At 48.1% G+C, this 22,839-nt stretch overlaps 1 protein-coding gene across 3 annotated transcripts in view; it reads left to right on the top strand.

Moving 5' to 3' along the window:
• npr3 (natriuretic peptide receptor 3) overlaps nt 1–22,839 on the top strand; it is a 131,070-nt gene that overhangs the window by 19,349 nt on the left and 88,882 nt on the right. For all 3 annotated transcript variants that reach the window (XM_085973290.1, XM_085973279.1, XM_085973297.1), the window contains exon 2: nt 14,843–14,965. In XM_085973290.1, coding sequence (XP_085829416.1) covers nt 14,843–14,965 — 123 coding nt within the window. The remainder of the gene's footprint in view (nt 1–14,842; nt 14,966–22,839) is intronic.

Below are 22,839 nucleotides of genomic sequence, written 5' to 3'. Positions count from 1 at the left end.
CCCCTTAGTGGGGGGGTCAATAACAAGGGGGCATAGATTCAGGGTAAGGGGCAGGAGATTTAGAGGGGATTTGAGGAGGAACTTCTTCACCCAGAGGGTGGTTGGAATGTGGAATTCAATGCCTGAAAGGGTGGTAGAGGCAGGAACCCTCACAACATTCAAGAAGCATTTGGATGAGCACTTGAAATGCCATTGCATACAAGGCTATGGACCAAATGCTGGAAAATGGGATTAGACTGGACAGGGATGGATGGGCGGCGCAGACACGATGGGCCGAAGGGCCTCTTTCTGTGCTGTAAAACTCTATGACTCTATGACTCTAGTTTACCAGCCTGAGGAACGACCTCAGTTGTGACACATTTTCCGCTGCTGGAGCCTTGACTACTGCCTCAATCTTCTCTGGGGACTTATGTAACCCCTCTTTATCGATAACGTGGCCACAATACGAGATCTGTTTTCTAAAAAACTCGCATTTGGGGCGGTTAGTTCGGAGCCCATATTCCTGCAATCTAGTGAGCACCTGCTCCAGGTTGGCAAGGTGATCACTGTCATTTTCGCCCATGACCAGGATGTCGTCCAAATAGCACTGGGTCCCTGGGATCCCTTGCAGGACTTGTTCCATTGCCCTCTGCCAAATAGCCGGAGCTGATGCTACCCCGAATACCAGCCGGTTGTATTGGTAGAGACCTTTATGGGTGTTGATTGTGAGGTATTTTTTTGATGCTTCTTCTACCTCCGTTTGCAGATACGCCTGGGCCAGATCAATCTTAGTGAAGCATTTCCCTCCAGATAGCGAGGCGAAAATATCTTCAATCCGCGGAAGTGGATATTGTACGGTGTGAAGGACCAGGTTCACTGTTACCTTAAAGTCCCCACAGATGCGAACCTTTCTTGGTTCCCCAGGCGTGGTGCTCAACGACTTTTTCATCACAGGGACGATGGGTGTAGCCCACTCGCTCCAGTCTACCTTGGACAGTACACCTGAATGTTCCAGACTCTCCAGCTCTGCTTCGACGGCTGGGCGGATCGCATAAGGTACCGGTCTGGCCTTAAAAAATTTTGGGCTTGCGTTTTCTTCAATTTTAATCATCGCTGTCATGCCTTTTAGTGTTCCGAGTCCTTGCTGGAACACTTCTTTCGCGTCAGTTAGGATCTTTGACAGTCGCCCAGGTGTGACGTCGTCATCCTTTTTGTCAGCCACAGTCAGTACCTGTATGGAATGCTAATTCAGTTGTATTTTCCGGATCCATTCACGTCCCAGTAATGGTGGTCCTCCATCTTGCAATACATACAGGTCTAGTTTTGGTGTTTCCTTACCGTTATATATAACGGTCACCCTTATTTTTCCTTTGGGGTAGACTTTTTGCCCTGTGTACGTCTTCAAAATAATTTTTGTGTCTCTCAAGGGTATGTGTGAGAATAGCCGCTCGCAGTCCCATCGGTTTATGACTGTTAGGGCTGATCCTGTCTCCAATTCCATCTTTACCTGGATTCCTGCTAACTTGAGAGTGACCCAAATGGTTCGGTGATCCTCCGTTGTGATCACATTAAGTAGTTTCAGACAACTCAGTTCCCTGCTTTCGGAGTCGTTATCACTCTTTTGTTCGTCTGAACTATTCTCCGTCATCTTATGTACCTTCTTGTACTTTCCTTTGGTAGGTTTCTTATTGCTGGTTTTCTTTCCCAACCTGCAGACTCGTGCTATGTGTCCTACTTTTCCACACTGTCTGCTCACTTTGTCTTTGAACCAGCAATCATTCTGATCGTGTGTTGTTCTGCCGCAGCGATAGCACTTCTCTGTTCCATATGACATTTTGTTTGTGCCATATTCTTGCGGTCTCTGTTGTATCTCTGCAGCGCCCCGTGCTGCTGCTTCATATGATACCGCAATGCTGAAAGCCTTTTCCAGCGTAAAGTCCTTTTCAGATAAAAGCCGTTTCTGGGTTCCTTCACTTTGAAGCCCACACACAAACTTGTCCCTTAAGTTATCTGCCAGTACCGCTCCAAACTGGCAGTGTTTCGATAGTTTGCGCAGTTCCGTTAAATAATCAGCATTGCTTTCATCCTTATGCTGGTTCCGTTTATGAAACTTGAATCTTTCCGCTATCAGCAGCGGTGTGGGGTTTAAATGTTCCTTTAGTATCGTTACTATGTCTTCAAAACTCGTTTCCATTGGCTTCGTTGGGGTTACTAGATTTCGTAATAAACCATACGTCTTTGCACCCATTGAATTTAACAATACCGACGCTTTCTTGTCATCTGACACCTCATTTGCCTTGCAGTACACCACTATTCGTTCGACATATGTAGTCCAATCTTCGACTTCATTGTCAAATGCGGTGATACTGCCACTCTTCGGCATTTTGGGTGTGGTTTAAAATGGCGTCTCACAATGGCTTAAAATGGCGTCTCCCGCGCTTTCCTTCCTCCCCCGCTGCTGCCAATGCCACTCCCGGCGGTTCTCGTGGCAATGGCGGCGCCCTGTAGGTTTCGCGCGCTTCTCCTACGCTGCTGCCAACGCCGCTCTCGGCGGTGCTCGTGGCAATGGCGGCGCCTCGCGGGTTTCTGCGCATCTCTCTCTCCCTCTCTTCGACGCTGCTCGGCCCCTGAACACCGGCTGCGCCCTGTGCGCTCTGCCCTCTCTCCCCCGTCGACGCTGCTCGGCCCTTTGCTGTGCCGCTCGGTCGGGCTCTAACCCGCCGCTGTCCGGGAAGGGTCTGCGCACTACCTGTTGCCAGCCCGTTTCGCTGGACCACTTCGACTGGAAAGCCAAGCCTGGCTCTCGACAGCCTCCCCCGCAATTCTCGAGTCTCTGCTGGATGACTGGGCGGTTGCCCGTGGTCGACGCCTGAGTCTCTGGCCTTGACCTCCAATCCACTGATCTCCAGGAACGAATGCCCGGGAGGTGATGCAGAGTTGCAGGTAGGTTCGAACTTGCCTCGTCGCCAATGTTGTGTCTGTGTATAATAAGACACAGACTGCAGGAGAACGGTACAACAGGTGTTTACTCAACGTGGCTCACACGGGAACTGATCTGTACAGATTACTACTCAGTGCTATATACAGGTGTGGTCACTGCTGGTACTGCCATATACATGAGCTGTAAAAGATAGTTCCTCCCTTAAAGGTATATACATTACACTTAATAGCAGAGGGCTTTTTGCTTTCTTTGGTATTATTGTGTCAATTTGGCCCAGTCAAAAGGTTCTGGTTTCAAATCACAGCGCAGGACTTGAGCACATAATATAAGCTGACACTTCAGTACAGTGCAGAAAGCACTATCCTTCTGATGAGACATTAAACTAAGACTTTATCTACCTTTCAGGTGGACATTAACGTTCACATGGCACAATTTGAAGATATTGCAGGAGTTAAAAGTAGATTAACCAGTCATTTATCTCACTGCTATTTTTCAGATTTTTTGTGCAAAATGGCTGCTGTGATTAGCTGCATGACAACAGTGAACCCACTTTAAAGTAACTAATTGTATATGTAATGTTTTGTGATGCCCTGAGATATGCAGTAAGGTGCTATGTAAAAATAAAGAAAGAACTTGCAGTTATAAAATGCCTTGTGACAGCCTCAGGATGTCCTAAAGCACTTTACAGCTAAATTAATAACTTTGGTTATGTAGTCACTGTTGTGTCGGCAAACATGCCAACCGATATGCATGCAGCAAAGACCCAAAAACATCTATGAGATAAATGGCAAGATAACATGTTTTCATAGAATCATAGGATGGTTACAGCACGGAAGAAGGCCATTCGGCCCATCAAGCCCGTGCCGGCTCTCTGCAAGAGAACTTCAGCTAGTCCCACTCCCCCGCCCTTTCCCCATACCCCTGCAAATTTCTTTCCTTCAGATACTTATCTAACTCCCTTTTGAAAGCTGTGACTGAGTCTGCCTTCATCACCCTTTCAGGCAGTGCATTCCGGATCTTAACCACTCACTGCGCAAATGAGTTTTTTCTTACGTCGCCTTTGGTTCTTTTGCCAATCACCTTAAATCTGTGTCCTTTGGTTCTCGACCCCTCTGCCAATGGGAACAGTTTCCCTCTATCTACTCTGTCTATAACCCTCATGATTTTGACCACCTCTATCATATCTCCTCTCAATCTTCTCTGCTCCGAGGAGAACAAGCCCAGCTTCTCCAGTATGTCAATGTAACTGAAGTCCCTCATTCCTGGAATCATTCTTGTAAATCTTTTCTGCACCCTCTCGAAGGCCTTCACATCCTTCCTAAAGTGTGGTGCCCAGAATTGGACACAGTACTTCAGTTGGGGCCAAACCAGTGTTACATACAGATTCATCATAATTTCCACATTTTTGTACTCTATGGGCAGGATTTTCATTGGGCCGTGGAGGCGGGATTGGAGGCGTGTGGGGGGTTAAAATCCCGAAATCGGGGGCACGAACCCATCCCGCACCAAACCCGCCTCCATGCCAGTTTCAAAGGAGGCGGGTACCGAACCCGCACTGGGACCCGCCTCCCCGAGGTGGGAAGGGGATTAGTGCCAATTAACTGCCTGTTAACAGGTAGTTAACAGGCAGTTTTTAGCCTAATCCCTATTTTTAATGTTGAGGTGTAGGATTCCCGATGGCTCCAAACCATGGCAAGTTATAGGAGGCGGACCATTGGGATGAAGGGCTTGGAGGGGTCGAGATGTCTGGTGTTCAGGTGAGTGATGGGTACATGAGTGCAAAGGTAAGTGTGTTTGGTGTGTGTAAAGTGTTTAAAGAAGTTTTACATACCTTTACTTACCTTTACAGCCTTCCTTCCTACAGGTCTCGGGAGTCCCTCATCTCACCGGCACAGAAAGCAGAATGGCTGCGAGCTGTCAAAAATTGCAGCATTTAGCTTTCTGTTCCGGGGAGACCTCTAAATCAGCATGAGAGGAAGGAATTAACCTGGAGTACAGATTGTCAGTGTTTGACAGCTTCAAACAGCTGTGAAACGCTGATATTTCATCTGTCAAAAGGTCTTGACAGATGAAATATCAATCTGTGACATCACCTGTTGCTGGGTGGCCCTTAATTGGCCTGCTGAGCCCGCTGGGCGGGCTCAACAAGGTCAATCAAGCCAAAATCGCGTGGGTTGGCTAGAACTCGATGGAGGCGGGACTACAACCCCGAAAGTTGTAGTCCTGCCTCCTGAAAGAAAATCCAGCCCTTTACCTCTATTTATGAAGCCCAGGATCCTGTAAGTCTTTTTAACTGCTTTCTCAACCTGCCTTGCCACCTTCAACGATTTGTGCACATATACCCCCAGGTCTCTCTGTTCATGCACCCCCTTCAGGATTGTACCATTTTGTTTTGCTGGTGTTGGTTGAAGGATCTATATTGGCCAGAACACCGGGAGAACTGCCCTGCTCTTCTTTGAATAGTGTCATGAGATCTTTTGGGGGAAAAATTCGGTTGGTTGCGCCACCCATTAGCGCCTTAAGAGGGCGCTAAGTGGGTCGCAAGCCAACTGGCGCCCAGGCGCGGCACTGCCCACATCTCCCGCTAAATTCCGCAGGATGTTAGTGGTGACGCTAACCGTTAGTGCTGCTGCCGATGACGTCATCGGTGTGCGCAGTGCCCCGCTGACGCCCCGGCCGTGATATTCGGCAGCGCCCCCTGATTTACTGCCGGACGCTATGTCCGACGGGGTCAGGGGGGCCTACCTGCGGCCAGGGAGGCACAAATTAAAGGTGAGGTGTGGGGCGGCCATTTTTGTTGTTGGCCGCCTGCCAGCACCTGCCTGCGCTCCCGTCCCCGGCCTCCTGAACCCCCCCCCACCGCCCCGTGGCGTGCCGGCTGCGCTCCAAGAGCCCGGCACTTCTCTTCGGTGCCGGGCTCTTTCGCCTGCACTCCTGATCCTCGGGGGCCCAGCTGGGCCCCAGATTGTGCTGCACAAGGCCCCTCCCCTTTAAGAAGGGGAGGAAGGCCTGCAATACCGCAGCACGACGTGCCGTAGCGTGTGGCGCTGTGGCACGTTGTGCCACGATATTCACTCGCAGCGCCCCAAGAGGGATGCGGGGTGCCTCCAGTAGCACTGCGCTTCCCTTTGGGGCGCAACCACTCAATTTCCGGTGCGGGGACGCAAATGTTTCCGGGGCGCTACTTTTAGCGCCCTGGCGAGGCTAGCACCTCAATTGGGGCGCTACTCAATTTTTAGCCCTTTATGTCCACTGAGGTCAAATGGGATCTCTGTTTAATGCCTCATCTGAAAGGTAGCACCTCCAACAATACAGCACCCCCTGTACAAAATCAATGCAAATTCTTTCTTATGAATATGAAGACATTTCTGCCTTTTTTGGTCCTTAATCCAGACATATTGGGGGTTAAAAATTGTCTTGGGCGGTAGAGTGGTAGCGAATTGCAGCCTATTTTACACTCTGCCCGATTTTAATGGAAAAGAAAATCAGGTGGTGTGTAAAACAGGCTGCCGATTCACTATTGCCCATTTTGCTCTACTGCCCAAGACAAATTTCACCCCAACTCTCTCATTATACCTGCTTCATCATCTTATATTGCCTCTTAAAGATTAAATTCTTGCAGCTAGTCAGATATGTTATCCAGGTACAATTTCTGCTTTAGAGCATAGCGTTTCATTTGCTCCACATTAGGCTGTACAATATTGATAGAAGAGATGGCATGACGTGGCTACCTTTGCATGCACCACTGTTACAAGCAGACTTAACTTTTGGAGGGAGAGTAGGAGCACTGGTGTTGGAAAGATTGTGTACCTTTCCTGTAGTACTGTACTTAACATTGAACGTTTGCTGATGGAGCTAGCTTGTTCTTATTTGACTGATACTTATAAGGTCTAAGGATCCAGGAATACTGGAAACTTGGGTAGGGTAACCCTTAAGAAAATGTAAAAACTTGACTTGTTCTGTGCTCTAAACTATATTGTAATAATGTATTTCACTGATTTCTTTAGTTAAATCTTTTCTCTGTGATGAAACTTCATGCCCTTGAAGGGAAAAGCTCTCCCTCAGACTTTATGTTGTGACTCCCTCATATTGACGGCCTGGATTAAATAATGTAGCCTGATGATGCCAGAAATGAGAAGGTCTATTACACCAAATTAAATAGTAATGAAATATAATTTTCTTAGTTCCAGTACTGAACCAATTTATCCATAGTCCATGCATGGCCTGAAATCAAACTGTATGGAATTGACAAGACAATTGTTGGCTGTCAGCTGGACACAGAAAGTAATAAGAAGCATTGACGTGCATAAGTAACAGAATGTGTTATGGTAATTGATTGTGACAGGTGAGGCATATGTGTTCTATGACTGAAGATCAGTAAAGAAAGAACTTGCATTTTATCATTCAATGCAATAAATCTGCTTTAGTTTTACCTAGTCAAAATCTGAAGAGATTTAGATGTTTAATTTATAGAAGGAATGACATAGGAATTGTTTCCATCCAAGGCAGTAATGATTTAGCAGACAATCATCAAATCTCTTGCTGTTACTCAGAAACAGGTCCAAGCTATTACACAATTTTTTCAATGTACTATAAAATGTATTGTTATTGCTTTGGCCATTACATTTTCATTTACAATAGCAAAATATTGCAGATGCTGGAAATCAGAAATAACAACAGAAAATGCTGGAAACACTCAGCAGGTCAGGCAGCATCCGTGGAGAGAGAAAAACAGAGTTAACATTTTCATTTACATCATTGCATTAGAGGAGAGAGAAGCAATTTGCTGTTTTTATCTATGTTTGTACTATTTCTGTATATTGAGGTGTAAATATCATTATTCTGGTCCTTGCCAGGCTCCATTGAGACCCTGTGCCTCTGACTCAACTTCAGGATCCTAATCGTCACCTTCAAATATGTCCATAGTCTTGTCCTTCCCTATCTCAGTGATCTCCTTCAGCCTTATGATCCCTGCATTCTCATTTTGCTCCCCTGACACTGGTCTTCTCATCCCCATTTCGCTCCACCATTGCCAATTGTTTTCAGATATCTGTCCCCTGCCTTCTGAAACTCCTTCCTAAAATGGCTCCCCCTTACCTTCCCTCTCCTTGCATTGAAAGGTCTAACAGACTATTATTCAACTTTTTTTTTAACTCTATCTCTTAAATCCATTCTACTTTCCTTCCTTCCACTCAATAGAATCACACAGCATAGAAGGAGACCATTCTTTTTCACTGCTAACTTTGTGTCCACTTTCACTTATTTGATCTACAAAGTCCTTTGGAATATCTTTTCAATGCATTATTGTTGGCCCAGGGTTGCACCTTATAAGAGGTGATAAGAATTTGTACCTTAACATTGCAGAGAAGGGAAGAGAGCCAGACCAGCAGTGCTTTATTTTTGTTGTGTTAAAGGAAAGGAAAGAACTTACATTTATCTAGTCTCTTTCACGACCTCAGGACATCACAAAGTGATTTACAGCCAATGCAGAACTTTCTGAAGTGTAGTCACTGTTGTTGTTGTATACCATGTGTTTCCATGATGCTATAGCTCAATCTACATCAGATCAGGTGTTTTGCAAACAAATGAAGCAGTGATAGCTTAAAATATACAGAATATATACTGTATTTTTCTAGATAATACACACTCATATAATACATCCTAGTTTCAGGTCCATTTTCTGAAAGTGCACAAGTGTGAAAATAATCTCATTTCACATAATTTGAAATGAGCTCAGTGTGATCTGGTTTATGGGTTTAGTTCAAGGGTTGCCTGGGGGACAGCAGGAGTAATGAATAGTGGATGGATGAATGTTCTGAAGTTTTGCTTGATCATCTTTGGGCATTTAGGTTGAGCTTTCCTTTAGTAGCTCAGATAACTGTCCATGATAAAATAGGTTGCATCCAGTCTGTGGAATGATCAGCTTCGAGGAGTCGAATGGCCTGTATTGCTTTCTTGCTTTCATATGTTCTTATGCATTATCTGAAACAAAACATTGGTGAGTAATCTTTCCATAAAGGCTTCTTTCATTGAGCCATCCACATTACTCAAACAGATGCATGGTTCCATATACCAAAGATGTCAAAATATTCACAAGGCAAGCAATATTTATAGTTAATACTTTGCATTTGCTTACTCTTGTTATGAAACTTACTTTATTTGAAATTACAGTGTGGAAGAGAAATCAGGGAAAAAAGGAGGTTAGAAGTTAATTCAGTATCCTGATTGGGTAAATACACTGCCCAGTATAATACATAACATTAGGCTTGGCACTAGTGCCATAGATCACAGAATCACAGAAACCCCACAGTGCAGATAGAGGCCATTTCGGCCCATCGAGCCTGCACCGACACATATCCCACCCGATCCCCGTAACCCCTACACCAACACATATCCCACCCTATCCCCATAACCCCACGTATTTAATCCCCCTAACACTAAGGGTCAATTTATCATAGCCAATCAACCTAACCCGCACATCTTTGGACTGTGGGAGGAAACCGGAGCACCCGGAGAAAACCCACGCAAACACGGGGAGAATGTGCAAACTCCACACAGACAGTCACCCGAGGCCAGATTCGAACCCGGGTCCCTGGCGCTGTGAGGCAACAGTGCTAACCACTATGCAAAGGGTTATTAGAATATGGAATGTATTACCACAAGTTGCTGTTGAAGCCTGATATACCTATCAATTCCTCCAATAAAAGGCGAAGAGTTACGAAGGTGACTAAAGGTTTTTATTGACTAAATAACAGCCCACTCTCGTGGGTGATCCGATCCAAGCAGGAGGAATACCAGCCAGTCGCTCACCTTTATACCTGGCCTGGTGGGTGGAGCCAAGGCGGAGTCGGCAGTGGTCATCCCAGGTATAGCAGTGTGGCAAGAGGCGACCTCGTACCGTGATACAATAGTGGTCAGTGATACAGTTATAACGAACAGTGGTGAACAGTGCTAACGATAGTGAACGTGGTTTACCACATTCACCCCTTGTTTAGAATTAAGTCCGGCGGGGTGAAGTGTACTACCAATTCTGGTAGGTCAGTCTGTCCGGAGGCTTCGTAAGCCTCTCCGATCGCCGCAGCGGTGGTGTTGCCTTATCCGGTGCTGGTGCCTTATCCGGTGTTGATGCTGGTGTTTGCGTGGTCGGCGAGGGCTCGTGGGGTTCCGGCATGCCGTCTACCTGGACTGAGGTTGGGGGGGGTGGTGGCGGTGTTTCCGGATCGGCTGAGGGTGCGAGGTCTCGTAGGGAGACAGTGTCCTCCCGCCCGTCTGGGTACGCCACGTAGGCGTACTGGGGGTTGGCGTGCAGGAGGTTCACCCTCTCGACCAGGGGGTCCGTTTTATGGGTCCTCACGTGTTTCCGCAGCCAGACCGGCCCCGGGGCGGTCAGCCAGGTTGGTAGAGTGGTTCCCGTAGTCGACTTCCTGGGGAAAACGAACATTCGTTCATGGGGGGTGGTGTTAGTGGCCGTGCAAAGTAATGACCGGATGGAGTGCAGCGCTGTCGGGAGGACTTCTTGCCAGCGGGAGGTTGGGAGGCCCTTAGACTTTAAGGCTAAGAGGACGGCCTTCCATACCGTCGCGTTCTCTCTTTCCACCTGACCGTTACCTCTGGGGTTGTAGCTGGTGGTCCTGCTTGCTGCAATACCTCTCTCTAGGAGGAATTGCCGGAGTTCCTCGCTCATGAAGGAGGAGCCCCGGTCGCTGTGTATATAGTTCGGGAACCCGAACAAGGCGAAGAGGGCATTCAGGCACTTAATGACCGTGCTACTGGTCATGTCGGGGCAGGGGAAGGCAAAGGGGAAACGGGAGTACTCATCAACGATGTTGAGGAAGTACACATTACGGTCAGAGGACGGGAGGGGCCCCTTAAAGTCGATGCTCAGGCGCTCGAAGGGGCGGGTGGCCTTGATCAGGCTTGCTCGGTCCGGCCTATAGAAGTGCGGTTTGCACTCCGCACAGGTCTGGCAGTTCCTGGTCATGGTCCTGACCTCCTCGATGGAGTAGGTCAGGTTGCGGGCCTTAATGAAATGGTAGAGTCTGGTGACTCCGGGGTGGCAGAGCTGGTCGTGGAGGGTCTGAAGCCTATCGATATGCGCGCTGGCGCATGTCATTCGTGAAAGGGCATCAGGGGATTCATTCAGCTTGCCTGGCCGGTACAAGATCTCATAATCGTAGGTGGAGAGCTCGATTCTCCATCTCAAAATCTTGTCATTCTTGATTTTGCCCTTCAGCTTGTTATTAAACATGAAAGCCACCGAACGCTGGTCGGTGAGGAGGGTAAATCGTTTGCCTGCCAGGTAGTGCCTCCAGCGCCGTACTGCCTCCACGATCGCCTGGGCCTCTTTCTCGACCGACGAATGTCGGATCTCGGGGCCCTGTAGGGTCCTTGAGAAGAAGGCCACTGGCCTCCCCTCCTGGTTTAGGGTGGCGGCTAAGGCGAAGTCGGAGGCGTCGCTCTCCACCTGAAAGGGGATGGACTCGTCCACTGCGTGCATCGTGGCCTTGGCTATGTCTCCCTTAATGAGGGAGAAGGCCGCGCACGCCTCCTCCGTGAGGGGGAAGGAAGTGGCTTTCAGGAGGGGTCTGGCTTTGTCCGCGTAATTGGGTACCCATTGGGCATAGTAGGCGAAAAGCCCCAGGGTTCTCCTAAGTGCTTTAGGGCAGTGGGGGAGGGGTAGCTCCATGAGGGGGCGCATTCTTTCTGGGTCGGGGCCGATGATTCCGTTCTCCACTACGCAGCCGAGGATGGCAAGGCGCGTGGTGTTAAACACGCATTTCTCCTTATTGTAGGTGAGGTTCAGCCGTTGGGCCGTACGGAGGAATTTCTCCAGATTCGCGTCATGTTCCTGCTGGTCGCGGCCGCAGATAGTGACGTTATCTAGGTAGGGGAATGTAGCCTGCAGTTCGTTCTGGTCAACCATCTGGTCCATCTCCCTTTGGAAGACCGAGACCCCATTAGTGACACCGAAGGGGACCCTAAGGAAGTGGTATAGGCGCCCATTCGCCTCGAAGGCGGTATACTGGCGGTCCTCAGGGTGGATAGGGAGTTGGTGGTAGGCCGACTTCAGGTCGATGGTCGAGAATACTTTATACTGTGCAATCTGATTGACCATGTCAGATATGCGGGGGAGGGGGTATGCGTCCAGCTGGGTATATCTGTTTATGGTCTGGCTGTAGTCGATGACCAGGCGGTTTTTATCGCCGGTCTTTACGACTACGACCTGGGCACGCCAGGGGCTGCTGCTCCCCTCGATAATGCCCTCTTTCAGGAGGCGCCGCACCTCAGAGCTAATGAAGGCTCTGTCCCCGGCGCTATACCGCCTGCTTTTGGTAGCGACGGGTTTGCAGTCAGGGGTAAGGTTAGCAAACAGAGAGGGTGGCGGGACCTTGAGGGTGGAGAGGCTGCAGGTGTTACGCGGTGGGCGGTTTAACGTTTGCTGGTTGTTGACTGTGAGTGGGGGGAGGGGTCCACCGTATGCTAGGGTTACGCTTTGGAGGTGGGATTGGAAGTCCAGCCCTAGTAGGACGGCAGCGCAGAGATGGGGGAGGACGAGGAGTTTAAAGTTTTTATACTCCGTGCCCTTAACCGACAGGGTCACGACACAGTAGCCGCTGATGTCCGTGGCGTGGGACCTCGATGCCATCGAGATTCGGCTGCGCGTTGGTAGGACAGAGAGGGAGTAGTGGCTCACCGTGTCTGGGTGGATGAAGCTCTCCGTGCTTCCGCTGTCGAACAGGCAGGTCGTGGCGTGGCCGTTCACTTTGATGTCCATCATTGACTTGGACAGATGGTGCGGGCGGGCTTGGTCCAGGGTGACGGAAGCTAGTGTGTAGCTGAGTGAGTCGTTGTCATCTGCGGGCGAGGCGGTCGGGCGTGGTGAGTAAAATGGCGTCTCCCACGAGGTAGGGCCCCATGAGGCACTATTGGGGTCGGTTGCCTTAATCAAAGATGGCCGCCCCCATGACTCATGTGTGGGGATGCTGGCCTCAGTTGCCCTAAACAAAGATGGCCGCCCCCATGACTCATGTGTGGGGATGCTGGCCTCAGTTGCCCTAAACGAAGATGGCCGCCCCCATAGTTCGCATGCGGCACTGCTGGCCTCTGAGGATCCGCTCCTGCAGGCCTTGGAGAAGTGGCCTTTCTTCAGGCAGGTTCTACATATGGAGTTCTTGGCTGGGCAGCGCGACCTCGGGTGCTTCTCCTGGCCACAAAAAAAACAGCCGGCGGCCCGATCGCGGATGCCCGATGTCGGGGCCGGTGCCGGGGGTGGCGGGGCCGGTCGGGTCCGGGACGCCGACGCAGAGGTAGGTCCCGGGGGCGGCGCTGGGAAGGGTGCTGTGGTAGGGGTCGGGCCCGAGTCCCAGGGTCGCGAGCAGTACCTGGTGAATGCTTCCTGATCTTGGTGGGCCACTTCCAGGGAGATAGCGAGGGCTTCAGCTTTTTCCATGCTGAGGTCTTTAGCTTCCAGCAGTCTTTGCCGTGAGTACTCGGACCGTAGGCCTTTCAGGAATGCGTCGCGGATATTATCTTCAGTATTTTCGGCTGCCGACACCGATTTAAAGTCACAGTTCCTGGCGAGTGCATATAGCGCCTGTGAGAATTCGGCTACTGATTCTCCTGGCTGTTGCGGCCGTGATCTTAGGAGGTGCCTAGCGTACATGTAGTTTACCGGGGTCCGGTACTTCTGTTTCAGCAGGTTGATGGCGGTCTCGTAGGTAGTCATGTCCTCGATGAGAGTGTATACTCTCGGGCTCAGTTGTGCCTGCAGGACACTTAGTTTGGATGCCTGAGGGACGCTGGATTCTCTCAGGTATGATTCGAAGCAGACCAGCCAGTGTTTAAAGTCTGCGGCTGAGTTTGCTGCTCGTGGGTTCAGGTCCAGGTACGGCGGTCTGAGGGCTCGCAGCCAAGCTGGCTGGTGTGGCTGTGCTCCTGGGAGCTGCGCTGGTGGCTCCTCCGCCGGTTGTGACTCGTTGTCGGACATCATTAAATTTAGTCAATAAAATTGATATACCTATCAATTCCTCCAATAAAAGGCGAAGAGTTACGAAGGTGACTAAAGGTTTTTATTGACTAAATAACAGCCCACTCTCGTGGGTGATCCGATCCAAGCAGGAGGAATACCAGCCAGTCGCTCACCTTTATACCTGGCCTGGTGGGTGGAGCCAAGGCGGAGTCGGCAGTGGTCATCCCAGGTATAGCAGTGTGGCAAGAGGCGACCTCGTACCGTGATACAATAGTGGTCAGTGATACAGTTATAACGAACAGTGGTGAACAGTGCTAACGATAGTGAACGTGGTTTACCACAAAGCCAAGTCAATTAAAACATTTAAGAGGTTATTTGAAAAACATATGAAAAAGAAAAATACTATTAGAGTGTACAGTAGGGAAATGGGATTAGAGTAGGTAGCTCCAAAGTAAAGCTAGCACAGGTATGATGGCTGAGCATCCACCTTTTGTGCTGAAATTTCAATGATTCTAAGCTGTATGGGCCACGTGTCTGAGGTTCAATTCCCGACCTCAGCTAAGTTCGATGATCTTAGCTGGGCTGGCAGTTGGCCACATGTTCCTTCGGCTAAAGACTGGAAAAAACATTAGGTTTCTTGCTCCTGATCATTATTCACTGACTGTCACTGACAAATAGGCATGCACAGATAGTAGAGGAGAACAAGGCCAGGCTTGGTTGTGATGACTGCCTTGGTTGAATAGCTTGCAAACACACCCCATCAATACTTTCATGTGAAGAATGGTCAGTTGGGAGAGCTGTCAGTAACTGTGGAACTGCACCCCAGCATGAGTCAGTATCGCCGGCAGAGGATGGGAAGGGTGTTAATTCATTAGATGTTTGTTTTAAAGATATATCAGTGCTAAATTTGTGCTTTTCCTTGTCTAAAGAGATGCTTTGCTTTTTACCTTCAGTTGTGATTATGTGTGCAAGTAGTCACACCATCCGGAAAATCATGCTTGCAGCACACCGGCAGGGAATGACCAATGGAGACTATGTATTCTTCAACATTGAACTCTTCAACAGCAGCCTATATGGTATTTATAATTTTTTCCCCAAGCATTTCACTGTTTTATCCACAGTGTTAATGATTTGCAGTAGTAATTCAACTCTCATTATTTTCCATATTGTGATATAACACTGACTCCATAAAGAAGAGCAACTCATGTTAAAAAAAATTACAGTGCATATTTTGTTTTATTGCCTCTCCAGTTTTCTTTTCTACTCTTCTGAAAACATTGAGCAATGCTTAGGCATGGGAGCTGCCTTCTAGTGCATTGTCCAAATGGCCATTCTTTATGCATTAATCTGGACTTCATCTAGATTTTCCCTCAAACTACCACCAATTTTGTGGTGATAAGTGGAGTAGAATGGGCTCTTTGAGGCCACTCAAATCCAGTACAAAAAATCTCCACCTGAATTATCAAAAAAAACCACTAGTAGTCTCCTTTAATGCCCACTGGGAGCCCAATCCATCTCATGTAAATGAGGTCAAGGGGGTACGGCTAACCCCTCCAATTCACTTCCACTAACCTCAGCCCCAGGCCAGTCCCAAATAATTACCAACACTTATATAAGTGGCAGTAGGAGTTGCAGTAAGGTGTGGCGGAGTCAGATATCAAATTGGGGCGGTCATTTTGTGTGCTGCTACTAAAGGCTGGTGTTACTTTGCCTGCATTTAAATCTATTTAGTAAATTGGAGGTTCAGTGTGGAATTTTATTGCTAGTTATACTCATCTCGACTCAAAGCTCTGCTTTGAATTGGGGACATGAATATTTTAATGGGAATACCCATATTCATATGTTATGAAGAAGATGAGAATGAAGATATGGAAGAGGCTACATTAGAGGCTATGAATCACTCTTCACAGAAAGCATTTCTTCCCTACATGCTCATACCCACTCACTGGGTCTACAGACCAAGAGGGTTTTACTTAGACTTTTCTGACCTCAAAAGTTATGCTTCTCCCCAGAGGTTATTGGGGAATGTGTCAACAGCTGGCTGAATATGTTCAACCAGGAGAATAACATTGTTAGTACCAGTCATGGTCACCACTGCCTGGAACCTTCCAGTCAGTATCACGTGACCTTTGCCAGATTAGTCGGGCTCCCCCGTCCCCCACCCCTGACCTCTCCTGAAGATACTGACTCATGCTGGAGTACAGTTCCATAGATTCTCACAACAGCATCAGGAAGATCACTGATGCACTGTTCAGGAAGACTGCAATTCCTATTCTTCCCAATAGAAGCAGAAAGAAGAGTGAGAGCCATCAAGTTCTACAGTCTGGCAGGGTTCCCACTGGCACAAGAAACAATTCATGGAATGCAGGTGGTACTCAAAGCTGAATATGACAACTCCCTTAAATTTGTGAATGGGCAAGGCTTTCATTCATTAATGTCCAGTTAGTGTTTGATGTCGATCATCAGTTTCCACATGTACGCTGACGATACCTCACCATCACCTCTCTCGACCCCTCCACTGTCTCTAAATTGCCAGACTGCTTGTCCAACATCCAGTAATGGATGAGCAGAAATTTCCTCCAACTAAATATTAGGAAGACTGAAGCCATTGTCTTCAGTCCTCACGACAAAATCCATTCCCTAGTCACCAACTCCATCCTGGCAGCTGTCTGAGGCTGAACCAGACTGTTCACAACCTTGGTGTTATATTTGACCTTGAGATGAGCTTCCAACCACATACCTGCAGCATAACTAAAACTGCCTATTTCCACTTCCAGAACATCTTCTGACTCCGCCCCTTCCTCAGCTGATCTGCTGCTCAAACCCTCATCCATGCCTTTGATACCTCTAGACTTGACTATTCCAATGCACTCCTGAGTGGCCTCCTACATTCTACCCTCCGTAAACTTAAGGTCATCCAAAATTCTGCTGCTCATGTCTTAACTCGCACCAAGTCCTGCTCACCATCAGCCCTGTGCTGGGTTATCTACATTGGGTCCCGGTTAAGCAACGCCTCAATTTTAAAATTCTCATCCTTGTTTTCAAATCCCTCCGTGGCCTTGTCCCTCCCTATCTCTGTAATCTCCTTGAGCACATAAAGCTAGGCTGACACTCCAGTGCAGTGCTGCGGGAGTGCTGCACTGTTGGAGATGCCGTCTTTCGGATGAGACGTTAAACCGAGACCCCGTCTGCTCTCAGGTGGACGTAAATGATCCCATGGCACAATTTCGAAGAAGAGCAGAGGAGTTATCCCCGGTGTCCTGGCCAATATTTATCCCTCAACCAATACAATAAAAACAGATTATCTGGTCATTATCACATTGCTGTTTGTGGGACCTTGCTGTGCGCATATTGGCTGCTACATTTCCCACATTACAACAGTGACTCCACTTCAAAAGTACTTCATTGGCTGTAAAGCGCTTTGAGACGTCCGGTGGTCGTGAAAGGCACTATATAATTGCAAGCCTTTTCTTTCTTTCCAACCCCACAACCCCCCGAGATATCTGCGCTCCTCTAATTCTGGCCTCTTGACCATCCCCAATTTTAATTGCCCTAAGCTCTGGAATTCCCTGCCTAAACCTCTCCGCCTATCTACCTCTTTCCTACTTTAAGATGCTCTTTAAAAACCAACCTCTTTGCCCAAGCTTTTGGTCATCTGCCCTAATATCTCCTTATGTGGCTTGGTGTCAAATTTTGTTTTATAACGCTCCTGTAAAGTGCCTTGGGACATCTTACTACATTAAAGGCGCTATATAAATACGAGTTGTTGTTATTGTTATCCTGAACGCCAATGCCAGATACCCAAGAAGCTGCCATGATGCTTTCATCAAATTGGTAGATATTGGTATGCATTGCGTTCATACTTTGGGCATAAATTTACCAATGAGACGACCACTGCCCAAACTGAGTAGGCATTGGTCCCACTGCTAAATTTGTAGGGCCCTTATTTTAGGCATCCTGGGCAGATGCCTAAAATAGGCATTAGGCCCCTTTAATATGTAAATAAGGGGCCTAATGCCAATTGAAGGAACCCTTTGAGAAACTCATCTGAGGAGCAGACGTCGGGGCTTGCCCTGCTCGGGATTCTTTAGCAGCCCCTGTGGCTGTCAACTCCAGGTAAGTTGTTACTTTTTTTTGTTAAAAAAATCCATCCTGTGGAGCCAGGAGGTGTAGGATTTCTCCACCAACTCCATAGGAGTCGCGTTCGCCCTTCCCCACCCCCACCCCTGTAGTCCACGCTGATTCCCCTTCCTGGGACTTAACTGAGGGCCATTGCCTATGAGGTGGGTGGCCGGCCAGCCCGACAGTAATGTCTTTGCTTGGGTGAGCTGCCTATGGAGGCGCGACCAGCACCGGCAGGTTGCACGGCTTATGTTAATGAGGCACAAGGACCAATTTCCATTGATTCCCGGGCTTCTCGGTTTGAGCGCATGCTGGGCGTGCAACGCTGAGCCTGCAATCCCCGCTGAGTCCCACTGATCTCATTTGCATATGTCAGTGGGCCAGTGGCATGGCATCTGAGTTTACTGGATTGGCACTGCTAATGCACTCTGGGTAAGTTAGACTGCACTATACGAGGTGTAGCAGCTGCCAGGATCACATGATCAAGATGCAAGGGAGGAGCTTTAAGCCTGAACAGTCTGGAATGTTTAAAAAATGATTTCCACTGCTGAGAACTACTTTTTAAAGCATTTTCATTTGCGGGAGGGGGTTCTGACTACAAATACCTGCACTTGCTTCTGACTGGGCTAGCTCATCGGCATATTTACAGACTCTTTCCCCAACTGCTTCTCAGGAGCAGCTATAGCATTCCCTTACAAAGATCTTTCTAAGGAGTTGTGCATTAGTAAGAACGAAGAAAGAAGTTGCATTTATATAGCACCTTTCACAAGCTCAGGATGCCCCAAAGTGTTTTACAGCCAGTTACGCACTTTTTGAAGTGTAGTCACTGTTATAATGTAGGGACATGCGTACAGCAAACAGCAGTGAGATAAAGGACCAGATCATCTGTTTTAATGAAAAAACAACAGAAAATGCTGGAAAAACTCAGCAAGTCAGGCAACATCCGTGGAGAGAAATTTGAGTTGACGTTTCGGGTTGTTGGTTGAGGGATAAATGTTACATAGAATTACATAGATTCTTGCAGCACATAAACAGACCATTCGGCCCAACAGGTCTATGCTGGTGTTAATGCTTCACACCTTGCACCTTACTTCATCTCACTCTATCAAATTATCCTTCTATTCCTTTATCTTTCATATACTTATCTAGCTTCCCCTTAAATCCATCTATGGTAATCACCTCAACCATTCCATGGAGTAGCGAGTACCACATTCTCACCACTCTTTGAGTGAAAAAGTTTCTCCTGAATTCTTTATTGGATTTATTAGTGACTATCTTATATTAATGGCCCCTAGTTTTGGACTCCCCCACAAGTTAAAACATCTTCTCTATCAGGACACCTCTCAGTCTTCTCTTTTCTAGAGATAAGAGCCCCAGCCTGTTCAGTCTTTCCAGATAGTTGCAATCTCTCAGTTCTGGTATCGTCCTTGCTGGAGTCAGGAAAACCGTACACTTTAGCAGCACAGGGTACTGCCGTTTGCTCAGGGGGGACCACTTTACTCATTTGGCCATCGGCTTACAGGCTTATTTGGGACCAATTTGGAAGAATTCCAGTCTCTTTAGGTCTTATCAATGAGCCAGTAATGATGGTCAACGTCAAAGATATCTGGCTCAATTATCAGAGTACTGAATCTGCCACAAATGATCAACTCAGTTGGAGATTTCAGGAACAGCTCCATGCTTTCTGCAACCTAATTGTTACAATTCAGTTCCCTGCAGGATTGGTGCAAATGAGAACTGAATGAGGTTATTGTATCATGCATGTAATTTGCCAGTGTTTGCACTGGCATAGCACTATTTCATGAGCTTGCCCAGATAAGATAAGATGGGTCTATGATGTTTCCAGAAATAGATTTAAAGGCCCCAATAATATTAGTGGGAGTAAATAAAGGATATTTCAGCATTTATTTTATTGTTTACCTTTGTTTTCTGATGTTGCCACTTAGAGGGTTACTAGCCTTTGAAAGAGTTGTTTCGGTACTGCCATTTCTTACCTTCGAGGACAACAGTAGCAAAATAGGTTTTCACAGAATGTCCCTGTGCTTATCAAAGAATCATAGAGATTTACAGCACAGAAGGAGGCCATTCGGCCCATCGTGTCTGTGCCGGCCGAAAAAAAGCTATCCAGCCTAATCCCACTTTCCAGCTCTTGGTCCATAGCCTTGTAGGTTACGGCACTTCAAGTGCAAATTCAAGTACTTTTTAAATGTGATGAGGGTTTCTGCCTCTACCACCCTTTCAGGCAGTGAGTTCCAGACCCCCACCACCCTCTGGGTGAAAAAAGTTCTCCTCAACTCCCCTCTAATCCTTCTACCAATTACTTCAAATCTATGCCCCCTGGTTATTGATCTCTCTGCTAGGGGAAATAGGTCCTTCCTATCTACTCTATCTAGGCCCCTCATAATTTTGTACACCGCAATCAAGTCTCCCCTCAGCCTCCTCTGTTCCAAAGGAAACAACCCCTAAACAAGCTAAAATTCTCCAGTACTGGCAACATCCTCGTAAATCTCCTCTATACCCTCTCTAGTACAATCACATATTTCCTGTAATGTGGTGACCAGAACTGCACGCAGTATTCAAGCTGTGGCCTAACTAGTGTTTTATACAGTTCAAACATAACCTCCCTGCCCTTATATTCTATGCCTCGGCTAATAAAGGAAAGTATCCCGTATGCCTTCTTAACCACCTTATCTACCTGTTCTGCTACCTTCAGGGATCTGTGTACTTACACTCCAAGGTCCCTCTGTTCCTCTACATTTCTTAGTATACCACCATTCATTGTGTATTCTCTTGCCTTTTTAGCCCTCCTCAAATGCATTACCTCACACTTCTCCGGATTGAATTCCATTTGCCAGTTTTCTGCCCACCTGACCAGTCCATTGATACCTTCCTGCAGTTTACAGCTTTCTTCCTCACTATCAACCATACGGCCAATGTTTATATCATCTGCATTATGCTTTTTGGAGGAAGAGGAAAATGAACAGGGTGATGACAGGCTGCACCAAAAGTGCTCTTCAGCCATCCATATGTATCCTTACAGCTGTATCTACAGCACAGACCTCAATTTGTCAAAAGAGCAATGTCTATAGATGCTGCCATTTACAATGGAAGCCATGACAGGGTTGTGTTGCATGCTTCAAGGTTAGCTGCAGACAAACTCCCCCATAGGCATGGCACTGCCAGTGGCTGTTAAGGTCAGAAGTGCCCTTAACATTTTTGCTGCAGCTTTTATGCTGTCTGTCACTGGAGTCATAAGAAAGAAAATGCTTTAATGTAGCAGCTTTTGCAACTTCAGGATGTGCCAAAACTCTTCAGAGTCAATGAATTACTTTTGAAGTATAGTCAGATTTGCAGTGTAGCAAGCGTAGCAACCTATTGCACAGAAACATTCCACAAACAGCAATGAGAAAAATGGCCAGATAATTTGTTTTTAGTGGTGTTGGTTGAGGGCTAACTGATGGCCACACAGCAGGTGAACTACCCTGATCTTCTACCATGGAATTTCTTGTATCGATCTGAGTACGCAGACAGGACCTCAGTTTAATGTCTCAACCAAAAGACAGCACCTCCAACAATGCAGCACTCCTTCAGTACTGCACTGAAATGTTTGCCTAGATCATTTGCTCAAGTCTCTGGAATGGGGCTTGAAGCCATCTGACTCAGAGGTCACAGTGCTACCACTGAGCTAAGGCTGAGACCTAATAAGTTAATCAGCCACCCATAGCTGCACTAAACAAGACACTGATGCCTTGTTCGTTCAAACAATTCCATTTTGTCTCCTTTCAAAACGGACAGCCGGCAGCCAGAATGAGAGAGCACATTATTTTTACAGAGTGGTCGGACTCCTGAAAATCCAGGGAGAGTTTAGATTGCATCCATATGGCCTATGTGCACCTGTGTACATGCCCTGACTGTATGAAACGGAAACGATTCCACTCTTATCAATGTACAGCTCGTATTTGACTATCAGCACTAAGTTATTTAAGTCAATGCTCACTTTCCAGGCAATTGTCACAATATGGTAGGTTGGATGCTGATGGTCAAAGGCTACCCACTACAGCCCTGGCTTGAAATAGAGTCATAGGGGGAGAAATTGGGTGGAGCCGCAAAGGGGCGCCAAGCTCGCCTGGGCGCCAGATTTTGCGCTGCGATCGGAGCAGCAGCGATTGCCGGAAATTCAGCTTGAGCGCCCCAAGAGGGACACGGGGCGAGGCTCGAGGCGCTCCGCGTCCCTCTTAGGTTAGGGCGCTGAAACTGAATATCACAGCGCAACGTGCCGCAGCGCCACACGCTGCAGCACGGCGCGCTGTGGTACTGCAGGCCTTCCACCCATTCTTAAGGGGGAGGGGCCTGCACCAGCGCGATGAGCGATCGCGAGTGCCGGCAAAAGAGCCCGGCACCGAGGAGAAGTGCCGGGCTCTTGGAAAGCAGCCGGCAATGCCGCGGGGGGAGAACAGGAGGCTGGCAACGGAGGTGCTGGCAGGCAGCCGCCGGAAAAAACGGTTGCCCCGCACCTCCACCTTAATTTGCGCCACTGCCGCCACAGGTAGGCCCAGTGAACCGGGCGTGATTAGCGAGCGGCGCTACAGAGGCGGTCGCTGCCAAATATCGCGATCGGGGCGGTAGCGGGGCGCTGCGCACACCGATGATGTCATCGGTGGCGGTGCAGCGCAACAGGCTAACGCCGCCATTGGCGCCCCAGCTAAATATCGCGGGAGGTGTGGCCAGTGGCGCTAAAGCCACTGAGTGCCCTCTTTAGGCGCTAACTGGTGGCGCAGCCCACTGAATTTCTCCGCCATAGAGTCATAATGGCACAGAAGGATGCCAT

Source organism: Somniosus microcephalus, chromosome 2 (genome assembly GCF_052327205.1).
Source record: "Somniosus microcephalus isolate GS21.2 chromosome 2, FLI_Smic_1.0, whole genome shotgun sequence".
Classification (NCBI taxonomy): Eukaryota; Metazoa; Chordata; class Chondrichthyes; order Squaliformes; family Somniosidae; genus Somniosus; species Somniosus microcephalus.
Note: the sequence above shows the minus strand (reverse complement) of the source record. Positions and strands in the feature narration are given on the sequence as shown.